Below are 24,416 nucleotides of genomic sequence, written 5' to 3'. Positions count from 1 at the left end.
CAATATTGCAGAGAAAGTTCACCACTCCTTTGGAAAAATTCCTTTGAAGCTTAGTCACATACAGTATTAAGCACATTTTGCTGGTTTTTTAGAAGTATGCAATTAAATTCAAGCAGATAAAGGAAAAGTAACTTTTTAGCCTCCTGTTTGTCTTAGGAGTTTTGTGTTTTTATCATACCCTTGTTTGATGGGAGATTACTGAACACTAGAATGTGAATTACATTTAAAATGAAAAAAAATCCAAAACTGATCAGCAAGAATAAAGTCAATGAATTGATCTTCATTTAAATGTATAAGCGGTCTTAACGTCAATCAAAAACTGAGAGTCAGAGCCAAGGAAAGGAAACTTTCATTAATATAGCAGATATCCAAAACCAATCGATAAACAAAAAGAAATTTAACAATAGCATTTTGTAAGATCTAGCAATGTAACTTTCTCCCTACTTACTTTTCCTCTACACTTAAAATCAACAGATATTAAACTTTTTTCTTTGCTATTTCCTTATATCGATGAACACTCATTTTACTCAGCCTTATACTTTGAACACTTAAGCCTCAAATGAATTGATTTTACATTGTCTCTTTATGGTTGCTGAAGCACTAATCGCTTTCGAAGTCTGCAGTTCTGTCACAGCCTATACAAGCCTACCAGCACCAATATTTCAGTTCAGGCAATGTCCCTGCAGAAGACCTTTTCCTAGTACAAACAGCTAGCAATTGCAAGAAATGATCTACCATAAATTTTAAATTGTCAGTGCATTGCAAGCATAGCTGTACGATAAAGGTGACAAAATCTTGAGTATTTTTCTATTAAAAAAGGTAACACAATTCTGAAATAATTACCTAGCAATGGAAATTATGTCCTACAAGTGAATAAGAAAATTAAACTTTTGGTAATTAATATTTCCATGTTTCCCAGACCGTTTTTTCTTATTCATGGATCAGAACTGCAGCAAATTGATTTTAAAATGCTTTTAGACAGCTCTATCCACTGGGGTAGATTCTGAAATTAACCTTTTCAACTGTACATCTTCATTTGTGAGTGAGATTGGTGCTGAGAAAACTATATCCACCACTCTTTCAGGTTGTTAGGATCTAGCATGGGGACCAAAAACGTTCATCAGACCCAGCACTCACAGAGGAGTGCCATGGCTGGGAACTCTCAGACAGTGCAAGAGGTTGCCTGTCAAGTGGGAAAGAAGGCTGAGTGAAGGCACTTGGAGCTCCTGACTTATCTGGCACCCTCAGGAAGGGCACCAAGGAATGCTGCCAGCAGGATGTGCAAATAAGCAAGACAGCTAACTTGGCACTTGAAACATGAAAGACCCAGATGTGCTGTTTGCATAAGACAACACTCAAACAGCGATGACTAGCTACAAGACATAACCCCTGCCCCTGCTGTCGCCAGCAGTGCCGTGGCAATCTCTGTGCAGATGGACCTCTGAGGGTGACCTCTCTGGAGGGAGGTTTGCTCTGTTGTAGTTGCCACAGCTGCAGGTGAGGAGCTGCGAGAAGAGGCAAGTGTGTTTTATTGCATCAGGGGTGACAAAGAGGTGATTGACATGACTTTTCAAGGCATAAAAGCTTATGCAACAGACCGAGAAGGTGCAACTGAGGCAACACGCAGTGGGAAGAAGACATGCACTCCTAAATGGCTAGAAAATGGAAACCTGTGACTTCTGGCAGCAGGAAGGGTGCTAAGTGATGCAGGGCCCAGGCAGCAGAAGGGAAGAACAAGCTCCCTTAGAGGAAGAATCCAGGTTGGACGCCATATCACAACACTACCAAAAGAAATGAGTGACAGTGAGTGGTCGGTGACTCTTTTCCAGCCAGACTCATCAACTAGGGAGGTTTTTTACTTGCATAGAACCTCAGTTTGTGGTGTTCCCAAAAGATAGTTTGGGGTCACATCATGTTCTGACTTTTGTTCTACTTATTCATGCATGCATTGATGCATTCACATGGTCATGTGAAACCCTTTCAGTGCAAAAGGGCTCCTGAGCAAGGGTGAAAGGGATAGAAATCCTGGTGATGTTTCTCTTTAATCCTATGGCAAAAGGAAAAAGCCTGGATGGCAGCAGATGCATCTAGACCACATGTAGCTGCATACCCGATGGCACCGTTTTGCTTGTGGCACCGAATTTGATTAGGAAGGACAACTTAGAGAATGTCTCCCTGACAAAGAGAGGGAAGAACATCTTTGTGAACAGACTTGCTAATCTAGCGGGGAGGACTTCGTCTGCCGTAGAACAGGGAAACCCAGAAATACATGAGGAAGCAGCACAATGGAGAAAGTGTGCAGAAGATACACTTGGTTAAGTAAGGAGCTTCTTAATGAACTAAAATGGGAAAAGCACATATGGAGATGGAAATGGTGGAAATGGAAAATACATATGTGGAAACAATGACAGGAAACAAAGGACAAGCATACAGTCATTGTTTGGGCACAGGAACAAAACCAGGAAGGACAAAAATCTATCTGGAGCTAAAATTAACGTGTGACATTAAAGGCTAATGAGAAAGAATTTTACAAGTATAACAGCAACAAAGGAGGTTCAAAGAAAATTTACATTTATTGCTTATTAATGGAGATAAAGTAAAGATAGAAGATACAGAAAAAGCTGCTGCACTCAATACTATTTCTGCCTCTTGCTTTTTAGGCTAAGTCTGCTCCCAGACCTCTGCATGTACAGTTCAGGAAGGAGAGGGATGGCTAAGAGTTGGAAGGCAACAGGCTGGTCAATACTCGAAGAAGCAGTATGTGTTCACCCAGAGGTGCTGAAAGAGCTGATGACATGATTGCAACACCACTAGCTGTCATCCATGAAAAATCACTGCAATTATAGGACATCCCTGAGGACCAGAGAAAGGTTATTTTTGCATCCATATTTAAGTAAGAAGCAGGATCTAAGAAATTATATGACGGTTAGTCTCACCTTAGTCCTTGGAAAAACCGTGGAGCATGACCTCTTGGAATCAATTTCCAACATGTAAAGGACAAGACAATCAAGAAAAGTCCACAAGTATCTACCAAAAGCAAATCATGCTTGACCACTATGGTTCCCCACTATGATAAAATGACTGGCCATGCAGATGAAGGGAGAGGAGTGAATGCAATACATTTTTATTTTCATTTGTCTTTGGACATTTATTTGCAAAAGCATCATCATTTATAATGCGAGAAATTATGGACTGGATAAAAGGATTGTAGGTGGGCAGAAAACTGGTCAGCCCCCAAGCTCAAGGACTATAATCAACGGCTTTATGTCCAGCTGGTGTTTGGAAATGAGCAAAGTACCTAACTGAGTGCTATGAAGATAGGGGAGGTATGGCTACCTTGTTGACTAGTATAACAGAACTTCAGCTCAGAAACACCATGAGACACTGGAAGCCCAGGAAAAAGAATCCTTTTTGAGGTTTCTGTTTTAGAAACTTCAGTAAGCGCAACATTCTGCACCTGGAGAGAAAACCTCAACACACAGGCAAGGAAGGAACTTACTGTTTTTCAGGCTTGCTGAAAATGAGCTGGGGGCTACAGTGGCTGCAGAGTTGAACGTGAACTAATTAAGTGCTCTCATCACGAATAATGCAAACAGTACATTAGGCTACATTTAGGAGGAATGTGGTCAGAAGATCCAGGAAAGTCATTACCTGGCTCTACTCAGTGCTTGTGAACCCTCATCTTGAATAAAGTTTTGGGCCTCCAGTTCACAAAGGATGTTTGAAGGAAGCTGGAGTGAGTGCAGTGCAGGGCTACTATAATGGTTACAGGTCCAGAGGACAGGCTGAGAGAGTTGGGCTTTTTGCTTTAGTGAAGAGGAGGCTGAAGAGGATTTGCTGGGAGCCTGCAACTTCATGGAGCTACAAAGATGATGTAAAACTCTTCCCAGCGGTGGCAGATGATAGAGAAGGAGCCATGGTCAGCAGAAGGTTAAAACTGGCCATTAGGAAAATATTCTTCATTAGAAGAGCAGACAGCACTAGAGAAGGTTTTTCATAGAAGTGATAGAGTTTCTATTCAAAGTCACTGAACTGATCTGATGTTAGCAACTGTTCTGCTCCAAGTAGCAGCTTGAGCAGAGGTCACTTCTAATCAACATTTCTAAGACTAATCTTTCCACAGCATCTTTTAAAAATTGTTCTGCAAATTACGAATGTTTTGTTTTGTAGAGGTAAGCAACAAAATCACAAAGCCCCTAAGGAAAAATGATTTTTTTTTTTTTCAGTGTTCAAAAGTCAAGTTCTTTAACAATAATAAATGAAACAACAGACTGGATATCAGGAAAAAAATTTTCACAGAAAGGGTCATTGGGCACTGGAACAGGCTGCCCAGGGAGGTGGTTGAGTCACCCTCCCTGGCGGTATTTAAAAGACGGATGGACGAGGTGCTCAGGGACATGGTTTAGCAGCAGATAGGAATGGTTGGACTCGATGATTCAAGAGGTCTTTTCCAACCTGGTGATTCTATATTTCTATGATTTACAGCCAGTATTCTGCAGAAGCTCTTGATTCATGTGCAGATGCTTTTCACTGTGCTTTTCTGTAAGTGGCAACTTTTGTGTTTCCCTGTGTTGAGACAGTGAGTACCCTGGATACCATTTATTTTTGTGTACAAACAGAATTGCTGATTTGATCTCTCTTATGCACGAACAGAGACTTATAAATTCTTTGAACAGGCCAAGTAAGTCAAGAGAAAAACATTACGGTCTATGCTTCCTTGAGAAACCAACCTTTCAGCTGATCTGACACCACAGTACCAGAAACATGTGAACATCGATTCAAAACCACTCAGCCACAGTTCTCAAAGGTTAACCAGTTGACCACAAAATAAAAATCAATCATTTAAATAACTAAGAAAGAAAAGAAAATCAATGTCAACTTACTGAACTCAAGTCCTATAAAACATATACCTCATCATTTGCTAATATTGGGAGCTGCATTATGAGGAAGAAATATAAATCAAGCAGAAAATCAAACAAAAGAATCACTGCTTCAGACATGGGAGACCAAGAAGTGCAAATCTAATTATGCAATCTTGCAGAAAAACAACTTAACAATACTTTCTGAAAATTTACTCCCAGGGTTCTCAGAAAACTTCTCCACACCTTCAACATTGCAGACTATGTAGAGCCTTGCAGATAATCAGTAACATCTTGAACAGAGTATGTGAATGAAGAGGAAATAGATTATTTGTGATGCCACATCGATTTACATTTCAATAACAATATAAAACAAGCAAATATTTGTGTCTCCAGTCAAAGTGATTCTATTTGAGTACCTCCTTACACACATCTCTTTGTTGTGGCAAGACTGAATCTGCAAAAAAGTTGACTTACACTTAACGTTTCTCATACTCGTATTTTTTCCTATCCACATTCAGAACTTTGCTTACATTGTTACATTTTCTTTTTTCTTTTCCCATGAGAACTAATGTCTTCATGATTAATTATTTGTCATTTCTTTGCTATTTTTTCCCCAGTCCATACAGTTCTGGTGCTCTCCATTTGTCCAAAGCTCGCTTTCATTTTTATTCCCTTTCCTTTCATCTATCTTCTCACTTTTACAAAGACAGCTATGGAGATAAAATTTTTATATCCTTCCTTTTCTCCTGAGCTCATAATGGGATCAGTGCTGCCTCTACCATACCCTGTTTTTCATCAGATTTTATTGTTTCAGAAAAATAGCTGTGACTAACTGAAAGTGGTTAGCACCTTCAAGAATAGATTACAGAAAAAGTTTTACAGTTTTGACGTTGTAATCCTATCCTTTTACAGCTCATCACTTTACAAGCTGCAATAAGGTTTGCGGACACGGGTAAGGGCATTGGAATTCAGCATCCTACACAAGCCAAGGTCTGAAGAAATATAGGTTTGGAAGGAACTACTCTCTCTCAAACTTGTTTTTATCAGTTTAAACAAACACATGACATGCATAAGGGCTGGAATATGAGGAATCAGGACTGTAACTTCTTTCTTTCAGAATAACATCTAGTTTTCAGTCTTACTCTTCAGGAAATGAAAGAAAAAAATGTATTTTTGTCTTTTTTGCTCATAGAAGAACACAAGGAGAAGTCAACTCTGATGTCAAAGTCTTATAACAATATATGTCCATGCACTTTATTCACGAACACTTGGAACAACAAAACTCCATTCATCTTAAAGATGAATCCTTCTGAATATGAATTACCTGGTCAGCACCACCAAGTGTTAAATGTAGTGGAAAAGGCACTAACTCCAAAGAGAAGAGTATTTAAAGGTATTTACAGCGTTTAATCAATTGTGCTGCAACTAAACACATAACACAAAAAGTGACAGAACTGTGTTGGAGGCACAGCTTGGTCTTCCTGGTGTCTTACCTGATTGCTGGTCAATGATGGGTGGGGTAAAGCGTAATGAAAGTATGTCATGGTATAAACACAGTACTGCCCAGCATGTACTCCCAGGCCATATAAATTTGCAGATCAGGGTTTTCTTGAACTAGAGGTGGGTTGGATTTTTTTTTTTGTGTTTTTTTTTTTTTTTTTTGTAGCTTACAGTCTTTGTACTTTTCCTTTATTGATTTGTCAAGTTGAATTTTCAATCCTTTCCATATTCATTGTAAGAACACTAAGGAAACATTGCCTGAGCTCTTGGGAAATTGGCAGGGCAAATTAGAAGATAATTGTGATGAAGTATTGAAACCTTTAGAGTAAAATAATGGGAAAAATGAGATTGATAAAAGGAAACTCTGAAGCCAGGGACTTGCTAAGCCTCTTACCAGTACTTAAGTGCTTATTCATAAAATATACACAGAATATACCATTTGGATATTGGTAGCAAGATTTAGATGCATGACATAAACTGCTTTCTCACTTAATTTATGTAAATTTCCCTGGAGTAAAAAGTAGTGGTTACTGTTTTCATTTTATGAGAACTTAGTTTACATTTTTAAACTATCAATTAAACACAAGATTTAACCCCCATAATATTTTTATGATCTATGCCAGCCACAGAATAGGCTACAACATATGCTGACATTTAAACTGTAAACCACTGGTTTTGAACAATTAATGAAATGCAGTGGAATTTTTAAAAAATTAATTTATTTGATTTACTAACTTATCTATAATTTAATTGTATCGCTCATGGGCCCTCATCAGTACCAAAACCTCGCTCTGCTGGGGGCCATACAAACATAAAGAATAAAACCCGCTTCTCCAAAGGACACAACAGTGTAAGCCAAGAGACAACAGATGGCTAAAGGCACACATATGGGGAGGACATGCAAACAATATGGCTACATTAGTCAGTCTTATAGACATGGCTTCAGCATGTAGCAACCAAACTTTTGTTGATGGAAAGGTGGAATTTTTAGAAGTTTTCATAAGGCATTTTCTTTGCAGATGTACAGAGAAAGTTTTTTATCCGTGGAAGGGGCTATGAAACGATTAGATGCAAATTCACCAAGCATATCATAGTCAGGGATGGAATATATATTGTCGCTTTTACTTTGAGAATTTCATTACTTGTGAAACGTTTTCACAAATTGGAATTATTTCAGATATTAATAATACTGCTTTTGGGTATTGATTCTTGCAGAAGTAGAGGTTATATACTGATTTCCTGAGCTGAACCATTACCTACCAATATTTCTGTGTCCCTGTGCCAGCTGAAGTATCCCCATGCTGAATATGTTCCTAAATATACCTTACTCATGTTTTGTGTTCTTCACATCTTCACAACTGCCAGTTTTTTTTATTACTTTGAATATACTTTCATCAGTGTGAAACATTTTAAACACAGTGTTTTCAGATACATCCTACAAGGATATATTCTGTTCCTTTGGATTACATGCACAGTGATCTTGAGTCATGCTTTTATTTTACACCATTTTAACTCCTGCTCTCATCTTTGTTTTCCACCAATTCAAACTGCTTCTAAAATTAAGTAGGAGCTCCCCTTCCTGTGTGAAGTAAGTTACATACTTATTTCAATACTTTCCTAGATCCCAACCCTTACAGCACAAACAGATTCTCTGTCAGATTAATAAAGAAAACAGTGGTGTAGTTACCCACCTTAAAGAAGGAGAAGAGGAATACAAATCCTATGGAACCATGCTTCTCTCTCTTTTTCTCTGCCTTTGACCTGTTGCTTTCTCACAGAGAAATTTTGCTCTCTGATAGTACTGTATCTCTCGAAATACATCAGGGGACATCAGAGTAAGCACAAATGAATTACGTAAAAACTAATCCTACAAGTCTAGGCTCAAATTTCAGTGTTGTCAAAGTTAAAACATTTCAGGGCAAAAAGCATCATCTTCTATTCAAATAAGTAAATGCACAAGAATAATTACTTATTTTAAAACCTGAAACAGAACTGCCACTCTGTAATATTTACTGAATACATCTCTGTGATAACTCTCTGAAAGGGGTGAGGGAACGAGACTTAGAAAAATAAGAAAATAAAATGAAGGATGAAAGAAAGGTCAACAAAATATCCTTTGCGAGTCCCAGAAGCCAAGCTAAATCAGGTTATGTACCAACACCGGGAGGTAAAAAAAATTATTTGGTTTGAAGGGCTCTGGTAAGTATCAAAAACAAGAAAGGAATTTTATAATACACATAAAAATGTACAACAATAATGAGACCAAGACAAATTTGCCAACAAACTAAAATGCTACAAGGCATTCACCTGCAAAGGCACATATTTTTGGGCATTAGTACAATCCTGACTTCCTCTGAACTGTGCATGCTTTTCCAAGCTATGCACATGCAGACAGAACCAACAGATCAGTGGTATAGGATTAAAAGCATCGATAAATAAAAATGTCAGCCTTTCAGTACTTACCCCCCCCAAAACAGTGAACAAAACCCAACAAAACTGAAAGGGCTGCGACGCTGATTCAGAATAGCTAATGATCCAGGAATTCTCTCTTCCAACACTCAAATTTCTAACACTCTAGAGTTAGCATTGCTCAAGGAGACCTGTACTTTTTAAATGCAGGAAAAAACCCTTACTCTTCTTACTCTTTTTAAATTTGAAGATGGGTGAAATATATATACCTGTATATTGTAATGCATGAAGTGTCTGTAGCTTTTCTGAAATAGAAGAAATAAGAATTTTTAGTCAGCTATTTCATCTCTTCTTCCAAACTAGAATAACTCTCTGTTCTTCCGCCTTGCCTCCTAGTTTTATGACAACATCAAAGTAAAAAGATATTTATAATCAATATTTTCTAATAACGTCTGCTAAGATTGGTGACTTTGAGGCAAAATTATGTTTCATTCTGTTGATGTATAATTACCTATTTATTTCATTTATTATCTCTTAAAACAAAGCTAAAAATATTTACATATAGTGACATTTGGAAGAAAGTGCAAGATGAAGCCTCAGAAGATCTCCTTAGTCCCCTGATAGATCCATTTCATTTCAATTAAAATACTGAAAACAGCTGAAACTCTGTTTCACAGCTTCTAAACACCAGGTCCTGCTGTTGAATTTCCATCTTGAACAGTTCAACGTCAATTTGCCAGTGTCATGCTGTTGGAGTAGGCTTAATTTGCCACGTCTCACCTGCCAGACTAGTGGCAAAAGACCACGGGCTTGGACATTTTCCAAAGCAGCTCCCACTGTTGAACCTATTACTGGAACAGCTTCCAGGTGCACCAGTCTCACTGTTGCAGAGATAGAAGCCAGCAACTGTGCTACTGGAGCCAGAGCAGAACTGACTTTCATCAAACTTGGATATATTTTCCTCTTAAAAATACCACACTCCTATGCTCAGATAATCTCTCCTTAGCAGAATGATGGAGAAGAATAAACATGAATAATGGGGAAAGTTCTTGCACAGAGACAAATAAAAGCAGTGATGGAAAGAAACCTCATTTTCAAGCAGATATAAGACAAGGGTGACTTATCTACCTCTGCCTGCACAAGTCCACCTACTGGCCCTGCCCAATGGGGCTGCCAAGAGACAGTTTAAAAACAAAAACAATGAAAAGCTGTGGAATGCAAAACATTTCACATAACTGATTGTGGATGGGTAGACACCGAACAACTGAAGAAATCAGTAGTATTTTACTTGGTAAGGCAACAGATAAGAACAGAAAGAGCTGTAGGATAATAGAAATTATCCCTTTGAACAGAAATGCTGATAAAAGATTTCTCTCAGTGCTGCTGTTGACATTGGTGACATTAAAAGATTTCTTCATAAATAATAAAGCAGAGCTATTAAAATAGATGGTATGACTGTGTTTTGTAAATAGCTACAAATAAACAAATTTAGTTATACAAATAGCTACAAATAAACACATTTTAGTAGGCATGGTCGTGTTGGCCTGATGGTTTGACTTGATGATCTTAGAGGTCTTTTCCATCATTAATGATTCTATAATTCTATTATTCTACATATGTGAAAGAGAATTCCATTTCGTCCATGATGTTTTGGTATCACATCTGATGGAGTTTCTGCTTATCTGGTGCAGACATTGCTGGCCTTTAAGACTGCATAAGCCCACTGTGGCAAATGCGAGAGAAATGTGAGCAGAGGACCCCTTGTACCCCCTTTTTATCATTTTTGAGCTCTCTGAAACAATGTGGTAAGTACTCTTGAATGCATATGAATAATGACATGGTATGATTAATATAGATATTCTGGAATGAATGAAGTTCATGCTCCACGCTTCAACACTGTATTACTGAAGCATTTGGTTGAATGTTATTGCAATGGTTGATTAGGAGTGATGTACTTACATAATTATGCTTCTTAATTTTGCTAACTGAATAAGCAATTTAATATAGACATGGTTCAACTTGCATACAGTCCTTTATGAAGGACTCTCAAAATATATCCTTTATTAGGCTCATACTCAAGGGCTTTTTTTAAGCATCATTCGCAAAGTTTCACTAACTCCTCTGTTCAGGTCAGACGTATGTGACCTTTGATATGACTCATAACATGACTGAGGATGCAGACCAGAGCAGGATTTTACTATACAGGATTTTTAGAATCATTGATTACAAAGTTCAGAGTTAAGGAGGCTAAAACTTAAGTAGAGTGATTATGAAGGGACTGTAAATATAAACTATTTATACTACATTGTTAAAAGAAGAGAAACACAAGTTTTGTTGTTTTTATGGGGAATGATTTGACTTAACTAAACACAGACAAACGTAAAAATCAAGCTATTAAACACATACCTACAAATTCTTTCAGTGGGAAAAAAAAGTCTCCCAAGCACAGAAACCTTTCCACTCAAAAAACCCACCAACTAAAACAATACCCTGATTTAGAGGGATGTTTCTCATCCATGCCCACGTTTTTGTTGAGAGCTCAGTAAAGGTCTCTCAGCTCTTCACAGAAATGGACAATAATTTTGTGGTGTTATTTTAAAAGAGCAGGATGAAGAGATGAGATTTCCACTGAAAAGGATAGAAGAGCAGCTCAAAAAACCAGGTCCGCAGGTGTATTTTCCCTTGTCACTGGGATGCTGAAACATTAACTTCATGATTAATGTGCGGAAAGATGATGCAAAGAGCACATCTCTGTACCTGTAGTGCTGCTGGTAAGATGATTGCTACAGAGTGAATGATCACATTTCTTGGCTCCTAAGTCACTTCGATCCATTTGTAAATGCTACTGATAGTCTCATTCATTCATGACTTTGCTGTTTTTCAAATTCTCCTCGACACTTTTAAAGGGCTGCCCAATGATTTTAAAAGTTCATACTGCATTCTTTTGCATGGTATCATTCTAGTTTGCTTCTGTGCAGAAGTTACCAGTAAGTATAATTCAGCTGCGCATATCTGAATGTCTTGTGCCAGAGAAACACCACAGTTTATGCTGACATTATTAAAATCTTCCAAATGGCCTCACAGATCTGTTCTGTACACATGTTTATTGCTCATGATATGACAGAAAAAAAGCACTGAAGAGCCATTTGGGGTTTCATTCATCTTTTTTTTTGAAGCAATTAACTTTCCGTTTTTATCACAGTACAGTTTCTTTTCGCTGAAATGAATCAGTCCAAAAAAGATAAAAAGCATTAGGATTCAAAGCTGCCACTCATGCTTACAGCTGTTGCTTTACTAAATTATATGAAACTTGCAAGTATTTCTAATAAAAAACTTTAAAAGACAGCTTATTTTTCCTTGTACCGTTTTCAGCTCTTTCATTTGTGTCACAGCATGTTGTGAGCGCCAGAGGAAGGCAATGGAGAAAAGAATCACACTTTCAAAATTTCTCAGAGGTTTTTCTACAAACTCTGTTCACATGACCTGGCAGCATCTCAGATTTAATAGTCTTTTCATCTATCCCTAAAATCAGACAGGCACTGAAGTACTACGTAAATTGCATTTTTCTGGTGTCTGAATTGGCCTATCACATCAGAATAAGGAAGACAAATGTCCTCCAGTATTAACTGCAGTTAAATGTTCTGGTACTGAAGTTTGTTTAACTTAACATCACAATCATCATGTCTTTAACTTTAGGCCTAAAAAATTCTACATACCGACCAGGGAACTGGCTGTTGAACACGGATGCTAACTCATTCCAGGCAGACACTATGATGCTCAACTGAGAAAGTACATTTCAGCATTTCATAGCATTTGTATTTCCAAATAAGTATTTCGCATTGGTAAGTATAGACACACAAGTATTTTGCTTAAAATCTTTTAAAGTGATTTTTAAAATATCAGTCTGAGAAAAAATATATGGGAATAAAAAAAACTCCCAAAGAGGTGTACCATGCACAGAAAGCATGCTGTTCTTCAAAGGAATTTTTGCATGCATTATTTATTTGGTGTGGTTTTCTAGTATTTATTTTATTATCTCTTTGATTTTTGCATACAATTTCTACTTCAGAAAAAATTTCAAGTCTGTATGCTTAAAACCGTGTTCCTAAATCAGAAGAGCAGATGCCTATTTAGTTGAAAATAATGTCATACATTAATTTTCTAACCTGTAGGGGTACTCATAACTAACTTCAAATCAGTCAGACTAGCTATATATATCCCAGACAGTAACAGTTGTTTCTACCTGCTTGTGGGGACAATGGCATATGTTGTCAAATTTGATTTAATTAAAAAGTCTGTGCAATCAAAATCAGCATGATGCATTCTACTTTCTTCAGGATTTTTTTCTAAGAAATGAGGATTCTGATTAACCATGTTCATAAATTATTTTAGTAAAGAAAATAAACTGATCCAGATTTTCCTTAGAAATGTTTCCTTCTTAGGAATTTTTAACATATATTCCAAATGGATAATTTGATTTTTGTTAACTTTAAACCATTTAAGTAGAAATTTATTTATTAAAATATATAGTTTCTCCGAAGCAAAACTTTGTTTTCAGCCAAAATCATCTTTCTCCTGCATTTTTTAATTAAAATTTTTGAAGTGTTTGTATTGTTTGACTCAAAAGTCCTTCTCTGGCACATCTCTTAGGCTGAAACCAATTTACAGAATATTCTGTCAGAAAATGAAACCAGTAAACCATATTTGCCAGAATCAAGGTCTAACCAGCTTTGTTATTTCCCAAAAAGAGGGATGGACTGTCCTTAACTGTTGCTGGAGACATAAATGAAATATAATAAGAAATAAATAGACCACAAATGCACCCAATTTCCCAACTCTGCTGAAAAGGAGAGGGTAGTAGGCAGGCTACGAAGGAAAGAAAGAGGAAAAGGAAATTTTCTAGGACTTTATTCCACTGAGACTGATCCAGCCAGAAGATAATGGTCACTGGAATGTATTAGACATTAAATATTACTGTTATTATTTATGGGAAGACTGCAACCTAAATCATTCCTGCTAGAAAGCCACAAACTATATAAAGAGGTAGGGAACCATCTCACTTCTAAGCAAAAAATAGGCTTCCAACCAGATTTGGTGGGTCTCATGTTAATATAAAACTGAGTGCCACTCAATAGTAATAAGAAAAATATCAGGCTGCTGTGGGTTGCCAAGACATAATTTGATTTTGTGCATTCAGCCCTGAGGCTGTAAACTCACTTCCTTAACTAAATAAAACAGGCTGGAGAAGTGGGCCTTTGAGAACCTCCTGAAGTTCAACAAGGCCAAATGCAAGGTCCTACACCTGGGTCGGGGCTATCCCCAACTTCTATACAGGATGGGGGATGATGTGATTGAGAGCAGCCCTGCAGAGAAGGACTTGGCGTGCTGGTCAATGGGAAGCTCAACATGAGCCAGCAATGTGCGCTCGCAGCCCAGAAGGCCAAACGTATCCTGCGCTGCATCAAAAGCAGCGTGGCCAGCAGGGTGAGGGAGGGGATTCTGCCCCTCTACTCCTCACTTGTGAGACCTCATCTGGAATACTGTGTCCAGTTCTGGAATCCTCAATATAAGAAGGATATGGAGCTGTTGGAATGGGTCCAGAGGAGGCTACAAAGATGATCTGAGGGCTGGAGCACCTCTGCTATGAGGACAGGCTGAGAGAGTTGGGGTTGTTCAGCCTGGAGAAGAGATGGCTCAGAGGAGATCTTATAGCTACCTTCCAGTACCTGAAGGGCCTATTGGAAAGCTGGAGAGGGACTGTTTACAAAGGCTTGTAGTGATAAGACTAGGGGCAATGGGTGTAAACTGGAGAGGGACAGATTTAGACTGGACATTAGGTGAAGAATTTCTTCACCATGAGAGTGGTGAGGCACTGGCACAGCTTGCCCAGGGAAGTTGTAGATGCCCTATCCCTGGAAGTGTTCAAGGCCAGGTTGGATGGGGCCTTGAGCAGCCTAATCCAGTGGGAGGTGTGCCTGCCCATGGCAGAGGCGTTGAAACTAGATGATCTTTAAGGTCCCTTCCAATCCAAACTATTCTATGATTCTATGAAAACTGAGGACACCTGTTTCTGACAACATCAGTAAAAAAAGTCAATCCATTGATCTTTGTATTTGAGAGGAAAAAACAGATCTAGAATACTAAATATGGTGCAAATGTTACTACCTGAAGAAGCCCTTAATATGAGAAATGGATGCATTCTAATCCTGGAGGAAATGAATCAACTTAAGTATCAATTTTGATTACAACTCTCCCAGATAAAAGTCCAGATTGTTGGACAGGCTTTAGGAAAGAAAGAATTTAGACAAGTCACATTCCAGTTTATCCTGTCACAGAATCATAGAATGGAAGGGACCTCTGAAGGTCATCTTGTCCAACTCCCTGCTCAAGTCATGTAGAGCCAGTTGCCCAGGATTATGTCTAGGCAGCTTTTGAATATCTGAAAGGATGTAGACTCCAGAGCCTCCTTAGGGAACCTGTGCCAGTGCTTGGTCAATCTCACAGTGAAAAAGTATTTGCTGGTGTTCAGACAGATCCTCCTGTGTTTCAGTTTGGGCCCACTGCCCATGGTCCTGTCACTGGGTACCACTGAAAAGAGCCTGGCTCTGTCCTCTTTGCATTCTGCTCTCAGGTACTTATATACATTGATAAGATCCCCTGGAGATCTCCAAGTTGAAGAGTCCTAGCTCTCGGCCATTGTCACGGCAGAGGTGCCCCAATCCCTTCATCTTCTTGATGGACCTTTGTTGGACTCTCTTCAGCATGTCCACGTCTCTTTTGCACTGGGGAGTCAAGAACTGGTTATAGTATACTCCAGGTGTGACCAGTGATGATGACATTCCTGTTTATCCCATGACAATGTACAGTGATGTCCTCTGGTCTGTGAAAATCCCTTTTTCTTAACTCCATGTTGAAGGATGTATTGCTATACATGTATTCCATTTCTGCTTTGATTGGGAAAAGCATTAATTAGAAATACAAAGATGAAGGGGAAATGGGTTCTCTTTAATCTGTGACACCAAGAATGACTGATTTTAAAAGCATCTTTCTATAAAGAGATTGATGCATGGCCATCTTCCAACAAAGGTAATTTCCCCAATACTTAAAAACATAATCTGTATAATTATGAGACAAATATAAAAATGTAAATCAGTTCAGTTTCATAAATAAAACAATGATGTGAATCCATGATGTTTCCAAGTTGTCTTTTGCCTCTAGAAAACAGCTGTAAATGACACAATTATGAGACTGGAGTATTCTTATGCAACTACTTCGGACTCTCTTTGGGGTTTTCTTCTCTACATGGAAAATAAGGTATCATAAAATTTACAAGAAAACAAACCCCACACATCGTCTTGAGCAATAGAGAACTAATTTAAACAAATCTTTTCCTCTTGGAGCTGCTACAAATTCCTTTTCACTATATTAAAGGTCAGTAAAAAACTGAACATAATGAAATAGATTTTGGTAGCCTAAAACCTTTTCCAAATGTTTAATAATAAAATGCTACAATATGAAGTAGATATCACAGTTCAAAGAATTCTTTTGAAAATTTATGCTCTGCTTAGTTTATCATGATCACCAATCTACTGAAAATTATCACAAGGACTACAAACCTGTCCCATTGAATACTTTTTTGTCCAAAATCCTTGAGAAAAAAATTTATTTAATAAAATACCACAAATTTGGGAAATTATTTACCTGAAAAACATGCTAATTGCTAATGGATTCTAATTGAGTATGAATATTATAATGGAAAATTCTTCCATGTCTCCTATTAGAGAACTTACGGGGAATTATTTTTAAATGCTACTAGAGAAAAAACCCTAGTTCTGGCCTGACAATATAGTTACAAATGAAAGGTCGATTTAGATCTTGTTAAACCACATAAAAAGAAAAAAATCAGTATTGGTGTATCTATTTTTCTACAATTCCTGAGGACAAACAGTGAGATATTAAGATGTTGTTTTAGCTTTAAATGCAATTCAGTATTTCTTAAATGGACATAAACCAAAATTATGGCTTCTTATTGACTAATCACAAAAGAGCTTTACATCTGAACAGCTCTGAACATCTGAAGAATGCTGCAATACAGAAATATTGCTATTAAAATTCCTAATTATTTAAATCAATACAAAATTATATGAGTGTACATTTGTGAAAATGGAATGGAGAAAACCACTATGCCTTCACCTTACAAAAAATACAACTTTTTCCATCTACTACATAGTGGGTTACTAATCAGCAGAAAGACAATAGGAAATGTGTATGTAAAATAAAGAAAAATCCCCCTGCTACCTGACAGAGTAGTGCTTCTATCTTTGACGGGATGAGAATTTCTTTGGAATACACCCATGATAGGAGTCAATTTTCTTGGATGAAAGCAATCTGTTTAAATAATAGTATTTTGTGGCCAAATAGAAGGTCAGGGCTGTGCAAGAAATAGAACTGTGACTGTAGACTACAGATGCTACAGACACTGGGAAACCTCTGATGTATTAAGGAATTTCAGGGACAACAGATGGACATGTTTGGATCTGCTGAGCATTCATGCTCCCCACTGAACTGTTTATTACCTTCAGGACTACACCAAAACTCTAACAAATCAAATAAACTTACAGGAGTTCTCTCCTCTTTCTGAGGGCCAACAGGCGCTTTCACAGTTTCATTTAAGGTAGGAATATAGGATGGACGCCATAATGGAGATGTTCAAACAGCTTACTTATGCTTTTGTTGTTAATGTGTGCTTAGGGAAACATTTTCAAGTACAACTGCTTAATGAATGAGATAAATGATTTCTCTAACAAGTAATGCAGTGTGACGTTAAAATAGCTTAAAAAGTTAAAGAACTCACCGATTCTTTTCTACTCATGGTTTTGCTTTGGGAACGGGAACGGGAGATTGTACTGAAAAAGGAATCCTTTTTTGATGCAGACAAAGGTGGAGATCCTGTAAATTCACGTCCTCCAGGCAAGCTCTCTATGCTTGGGGATGAGCTGATATTTTTTGAACTTTGGCCTGTAAAGAAGTATAAAATAACAAAAGTATTAATCAATGGGCAGTTTATTTTCCCCGTTAAGTATTTCCTTGTCTTAATGACTTTCACTGAGATTCACAGACAGCTCAACATAGAATGAAACGTTGAAGTGCGTCAGCATGCATTGTGAGATTGGAACTTCATTTTTGTAATAGAGAAAACCACAACTTCTTAGTGTATATCTAGATATATACACAAACAAACTATATATATAGTGTGTATATATATATATATATTTTATATATATATATATATATATAAATACTACCTCTAGATATATTCTACTATGTCCATAGACTGCGAATCTTCTCTGTGTGGCATAACGAGCAAAAGTACCATCTCATAATAAAAAAAAATAGTCTGATTTAATCAACGCTGCAAAGGAAATCCTTTTTCTCTCAATAAATAAACTATAAAACTTGGCAAAGAAGTCTAAGAACAATAACATCAGATTCCAAGAATGAGTTGGACACTGAACATCTAGACAACAACATCTAGACTTACAACAGGAAAAAGTAAGTTAAGTTCAGGAAAGAATGTAAGTACTTATGTTTCAAACTTTAAGGCCATCTCCATCTAACAAACACTTTGATGACGTCTACTCAGTAGTTACTTATTGTCACATCATGCAGCTTTTCACAAGAATTTAGTGCTATCCACTGCCTTAGCGAAGACATCTGGGTAGATTTTTGGGCTGTTTCACCCTGACACTATATGCAGTCAGGCAGTCTTTAATAAGGAGCATTTCTTCCAGCTGAGGCCCACAAAGTGTTTTGATATATTTAACTTAAAATATTACTTCAATTAGCTCCAGAAGAAGAAAATCAATTAATATGTCAGTTTACATTAACTTTCATTAAGAAACTGTTGCATTAGGACAGATGCTAGTTTTAAAAACCCTTGCAGTTAGTTTTATGAGACAGTCAACCCTGCATGATACAATGCAATTCTAGAATTTTCCTTTCTGGAAAAAAAAAAAAAAGGTAATGTAGCATGTAAAACTACAGCTGTAGAATTCTTCCTTTTTCTTGCTTTGTTGGCTATTCTGATGAGTTTGTTTATGTTTTCCCTTTTTTCTTTCCTTTTTTTTTGTGTACTTTTCATGCTACCTCCTATAGCATCAAGAATGATCCACTGAAACTAAAAATTCAGGTATCATGGATGCAATGTCATCTCTTTTGTAAGGTTATGATCAAATTTGAAACCACCTCCCTTGCAGATAACAGTGGTTCATCCTTTTTAGCTCTGAGCTGCTCCTACCTCTGTGCCAGCTTTACTCTCAGATATGCTGCATATTATTGCACAGACCTTGCAATCTATTTAGTGTTTGTCATTGCAGATGCACTACCAACTCTGAAAATAAAAAAACAACTCCTTTTCAGGGATGAGTTAGTCTCCCCTTCATCATGCACTGCCGTCTTCTCCAATGATGCAGATTTAAAAGACAAGAAATGAACAAAAACAAAGACAGAAAAGGCTGCAGAAAACACATAAAGAAATCATGATTTAGATACAAAAGGAGACCAAGCATTTTAAACAAAAGGAAACAACTAGCAAAACCTACTCGTACAGAAACATCTTACCTTAATTCAGCCATCTAAGATCTAGAACAGTAACTGTCCTTGAAGTTGTTTGGAAGTCAGTGGTGCCATGCTTAGCCACCTACCAGGTGGAGACAAAGCCTGAGCCAAGTTCTCTGTGCTGTTTGACCTACGCAGTGTATATTGCACAGTCACAGCCACATGAAACTAACAATTCACATTTTCTTGAAGCAATAAATACAGATCTATTTAAAATGTCCTCTTAGCAAGAAGTCTGTTAAATGCGAAGAGATTGAACTAGCAATGAATAGAACATCTCATGCGACTAAACAGATCAAAAAGGACAAAACCCACGGAAGGATCTGGGTTTAATATTCTCAATGTTTTCTAGAAGAAAACTCACACATACACTGCTTCCCACTCTCTCATTCATTCTCTGCTGCCTTATTTTGGTCATCTCTTCCACGACCCTCCTACATTTTATGTCTTGATTCTCATATTCCTGTGGATCTTTCTCTGTCTGCCTACTCCTCATCTGCAGATCCATCTACTTTGCCTCTTCTGTTTCTGCAACTTCCTTATTTCATTTTTTCCCCTTTATATATTTTGTCCTTCCCACCAACTTTATCCAACTACATTGTTCTGTTTCTTCACAGCCCTCCTCTAATCACTTACCACCTACCACTGAGTCTGAACAGCTTTGTTAAAGTTCAGGAGACGGAAGCTGTAGATTTCACTTAACTTTTGCATTCACATTTTATAGAGAAATGGAATACGCTCTAATCAGGTGAACGTGAGTCTCCAATTCTGTAAATAATTCTAGACATGGAAAAGGAGAAAATCCTGCATGGCAAACAGCGGAAATAATACAGTCACAAGGAGCCTTTTAGAAGATTTCTAATTTTAGGATAAAATCATGTCACTTGGCAACACCATTATCACAGTTGCCTTTATGTAGGAAGGAGACTTTTTATGCATTTCATAGTAGCAGTTAATAATGGAATTGTGCTTTTACAGCAGGTAAAACTTAAAAAAGTACAAGGAAAAAATATTTTTTTTATGTATAAATCAGATTAAATGGGCTCTCTCTCTGGTGCAAGTAATAATAAGGCATTTTCCACATAGGATCAAGATTAAAAATAAAAAAGTTAAACAAAGAGCAATGAATGTTTTTCGCATACTCCTCCACTGCATGGTCTGTGCTTAATCCACTTCATCTGCAAACAAGCAGATTATGTGGTAAAATTTCATAGATAACATTGAGAGAGGGACTCCTCAAATACATCTGAAGAACCCACGCACATGAAATAATACAGGTTAGTAAAGTGATGAAAAAATAATGATTATTTTTTTATATTCTGTCTTTGTCCTAATGTACTAGGAAATTGAAAAGACAGAGAATAAGCCTTATGGCCATTGCTTTGCTTACAACAGCTATGCTTCTAATGATGGATCACAGTTTAGAGAAATGGAATATGCACCTACCTGAGTAACGAAACAAGAGAAGAATTATGTGTAGCTGTGATTTTGTAGACAGAACAATACAACTGTCCTAAAAGGGAATTTGCTCAAACAATACCAAGAGCTTTGACTAATCTGGTCCTTCTGGACTATAACATTTAGCAAAGACGAAAAATAAAAGCATTACAAGATATAACGGAACAGAGATAGAGATGCAGTAAAAAACAGGTGATAAACATACTATTTTGGTATGGTTTATACCCAGGTAAGAAGAAAACTTAGGATGCACCTGAACCTTCAGCATGAATAACCAAATCTGAGAAAACTATCATCAGGAAAGACTAAATTTCATTCTGACTCCTACCATGTGAACAGCACTGAGACATGGATTCTTTGGGGATGTGATGAAGAATTGAGCAAGACAGAAAGGACAGCACTTATGAATAATTACAGCCTGTTGGAAATCATAAAGCAGAGTTCTTGGATTGTAACAGGCTCTTCCAATTTCCAGAGGAGTCACCATTTAAGAAAGCTGAAAGACAAGTCACCCCAGACGTATGTGTTTTCCCTAACATAACAAAACGAACCACCTATCTTTTTCCTAACACAGAAGTTTAGTGGAGCTGCTGTAGAAACAGTTAACTGAAGTCACCATGATGCTTTTGAAGTCTTTCAGATGTATTATGCCTTTTATATCGTCTCTGTTGTGTCTTACTGATTCTACACCTTTCTTAATAACCAGTGTGCTACATTCTTCTCACTCAATAGCTTAATAAGAAGATAATTTGAGAGAGTTTCTAGTTTTGCATTATTCCTCAGGGAAAAAAAATGAACAGAACTCTTACCCTCCTAGTAGAACCAAAATTTATAAAGTGATGCATTAAACTATAATTAATAACTAACCAAACTCACCTCCTTCTTCCTTAGTAGCTTAATCGGCAAACTGAGAACATCACTGAATCAAAACTCCTATTCTCTTCTGCTCATTCTCAGATAAATACATTATGCCTCCTTAAAAGAAGATTAGGGAAATCTAATCTCTATCTAGGCATATACCAGAAAGTCCTAAAGCCTATATGAAACAGGCTCAAGAAACCCCAAATATGGAAATCAAATGCTTATGATACACGCAGAATGAACAGCTAAGGATCCTTGACATAAGCAGTAGTCAGAACACATTATTGTGTAGGATGTCTGAAAAATATATACATGCACACTAAAATGCATAAATAGTTCACAGTGATGATGCACAGGATTTCATGTACTAAAAATACCTCCATTTCTGAGCCAAAAAGGAGCAGTGTTACCACCATGGGATGGCTTCTAAATGGTTCACTACATGCCTGTTGCTAATGATGCCAGGGCTGACCCCAGGGTTACAAATGCTCTGCCTCGAAACCATTTGGGAAACACACAGATGTGGTAGTGGGAAAAAGGACCAAACTGTTGGTATTTCTGGCAAGGTAGAGGGTAGAGATATGCAATATCTTGAAAAGAAGAAGTAAACTTTAAATGTAATGTGATCTATGACAGGCATTTATAATGGAGTAAAAGATGAGGAGGAGGAGTGGAGAAGACATGATGACAGAAATGCAAGCTGCGGGTCCTACTGAGTTAATTTGTAGGGGAAATAGCCATGAACTTCGGAGACCTCTGTGAAAATATATGAAAAGCCAGAGGGAGACACGCACAAAAGGCACATAAATGCAACGCTCCCTCTCTGGCCCCTACACAGGAAAAGAATAGTTTTCGTAGTTATAAGGAGAACAAGGACAAAGATACCAAGGAGAACAGAAGTAAGGCACAATCCATAATTCAAATCCCATCAGATCTGCCCATCTATTACTTTGTATTTGCCATAGTCAGGACATCGAGTTTTAAAATTCGCAAAAAGGATGATATGAGTTTTATAAAACTTTAAAACTTCAGATAAATTAGTTTCCCTTTTTCTTGTTCTTTTGGAACAAAGGCTTCCAGCACTATTAAAACTTATTCAGATCATCTCATCACATGAATGCATATGCTTATTATTTGAGGTCGAGGCAAGCTCCTCTGTAGTCAAGTCCACTGAAGAAGATGTTCAGCTCAAAGTATTTGCCTCAAATACAACAACAGGGAAGTAATGCAGCGAACAGAGACACCGATGCTTGAATCATCTCACATGACAAAGGGTGAAATGGACTACAAAGAAGATGGCAAATACACATTTTTAACGAAGACGCTGGAGCACAGTGTCCACACACAGCACAGTCAGGGAGCGATGAGGTGCAGCTGCTTTTTTTCTCTCTACACAACAGTGCCACTTGGTGGATGGACAATGGCAGTGAATGGAGATGCCACAGGCATGGAAATGCCATAGGCATGGAAATGCCACACGCATGGAAAAAACGTCAGGGCTGGCTGGGCAGCAGGAGGGTAATGCTGGAGAGTGGCTGTGCGTACCTGGGAGGGCAGCGGGCAACTGCGCAGGGACCGGGAGTGCAGCCTCGCCGCCCGATGCTGCCTCCCCTGCCGAACAAACAACAGCGTTAGAGGGGCCCCCACAATCCCAAACCCCCATCCCAAGGAAAGAGATGCTGCTCTGCGGTTTGGAGCTGGACAACAAGCTGCTTGGAACACACATCATAAGAGAGCGGCGTAGGAGCAGGCAAAAATAAATGGGAAGTTTTAATAATCAGCGCATCATATGCTGCATTCAGGCATTTGCATAAAAAACAGTGTTTTTAAGATTGTATCAACATCTGAACTAAAATAAACAGTCAAATCCATTTTGCTTTGATACTTTAAACTGGCAGTGTCATTCTGCCTATTTGGGAGCATTATATTTTTTACAGTCAATAAATTTCATAATTACTTAAGAACATACATTACTGTTTAAAAAAAAAGAAAAAAGCACTTATTAATGGGTGTTCTATTTCTTTAATTTTTATTCAGTTCAGCTATTATTATGAACAATCTCTTTTTCCTTCTCAAAAAGCATAGTCATTTTGGAGACCTAGTTCATAAATAATTCTAAATTTGGAGATAATATCTTTAGGGCATTTGGTGACTGTGGAAATTCTGTTCATGTTACAGCAAATACTAGAGAAGTAGCAGCTCATAAAAACAAACAGGAGGCTACAAACTCTTTAAATAGTTGATCACAGAAGTTGGCAGAACTTCATCTTCAAACTTGTCCTCTAATGTGTCCTTCTGATAAAGCAGCATTGCCCCCCGAAAAGCCTTTCAAGTTTCAGCATGAAAGGACCTAGAAGGAAAACTGTATCTGGCAGTATCAGGGAAGAAGTGAAAGAGAAATGCTTGTTTTCTGGTAACACATTGCCTGGTAATCAAAGAGTATCCAGCTTCTGAATGCTCAAGAATCCAGTGGAACACAAAGGGCAACAATTCTGTGCTTTTCCCAGACTTTTTCATTATCAATATTTTTATTTTTCAAGACAACAAATTCAGCTGATGATCCAATGAACTCAAGATTTGAATTCAACCTTTGTACCAACGAACTCTTCATTGTGTAGGATCAAGAGAATATTGTAAGCCCTTTTCTATGAGCAGGCTACCTTGCATAAGTAATCAGCAATGACACCCAATCTTTTCCTGTGCTGAGGA

The 24,416-nt window shown here is 37.6% G+C and overlaps 1 protein-coding gene across 8 annotated transcripts in view; it reads right to left on the bottom strand.

Moving 5' to 3' along the window:
* The window catches only part of TBC1D5 (TBC1 domain family member 5), a 319,581-nt gene that overhangs the window by 29,425 nt on the left and 265,740 nt on the right, over positions 1–24,416 (bottom strand). For 4 of the 8 annotated variants that reach the window (XM_054057267.1, XM_054057266.1, XM_054057269.1 and 1 more), the window contains 3 exons: positions 23,253–23,318; positions 17,626–17,789; positions 9,041–9,076 (listed from right to left, as the gene is read on the bottom strand). In XM_054057267.1, coding sequence (XP_053913242.1) covers positions 9,041–9,076; positions 17,626–17,789; positions 23,253–23,318 — 266 coding nt within the window. The remainder of the gene's footprint in view (positions 1–9,040; positions 9,077–17,625; positions 17,790–23,252; positions 23,319–24,416) is intronic. The other 4 variants (XM_054057270.1, XM_054057273.1, XM_054057271.1 and 1 more) reach the window with 3 other exon arrangements.

Source organism: Cuculus canorus, chromosome 2 (genome assembly GCF_017976375.1).
Source record: "Cuculus canorus isolate bCucCan1 chromosome 2, bCucCan1.pri, whole genome shotgun sequence".
In the NCBI taxonomy this organism is placed as follows: domain Eukaryota; kingdom Metazoa; phylum Chordata; class Aves; order Cuculiformes; family Cuculidae; genus Cuculus; species Cuculus canorus.
The sequence above is the reverse complement of the archived record's forward strand: the minus strand, read 5'-3'. Positions and strand labels throughout refer to the sequence as shown.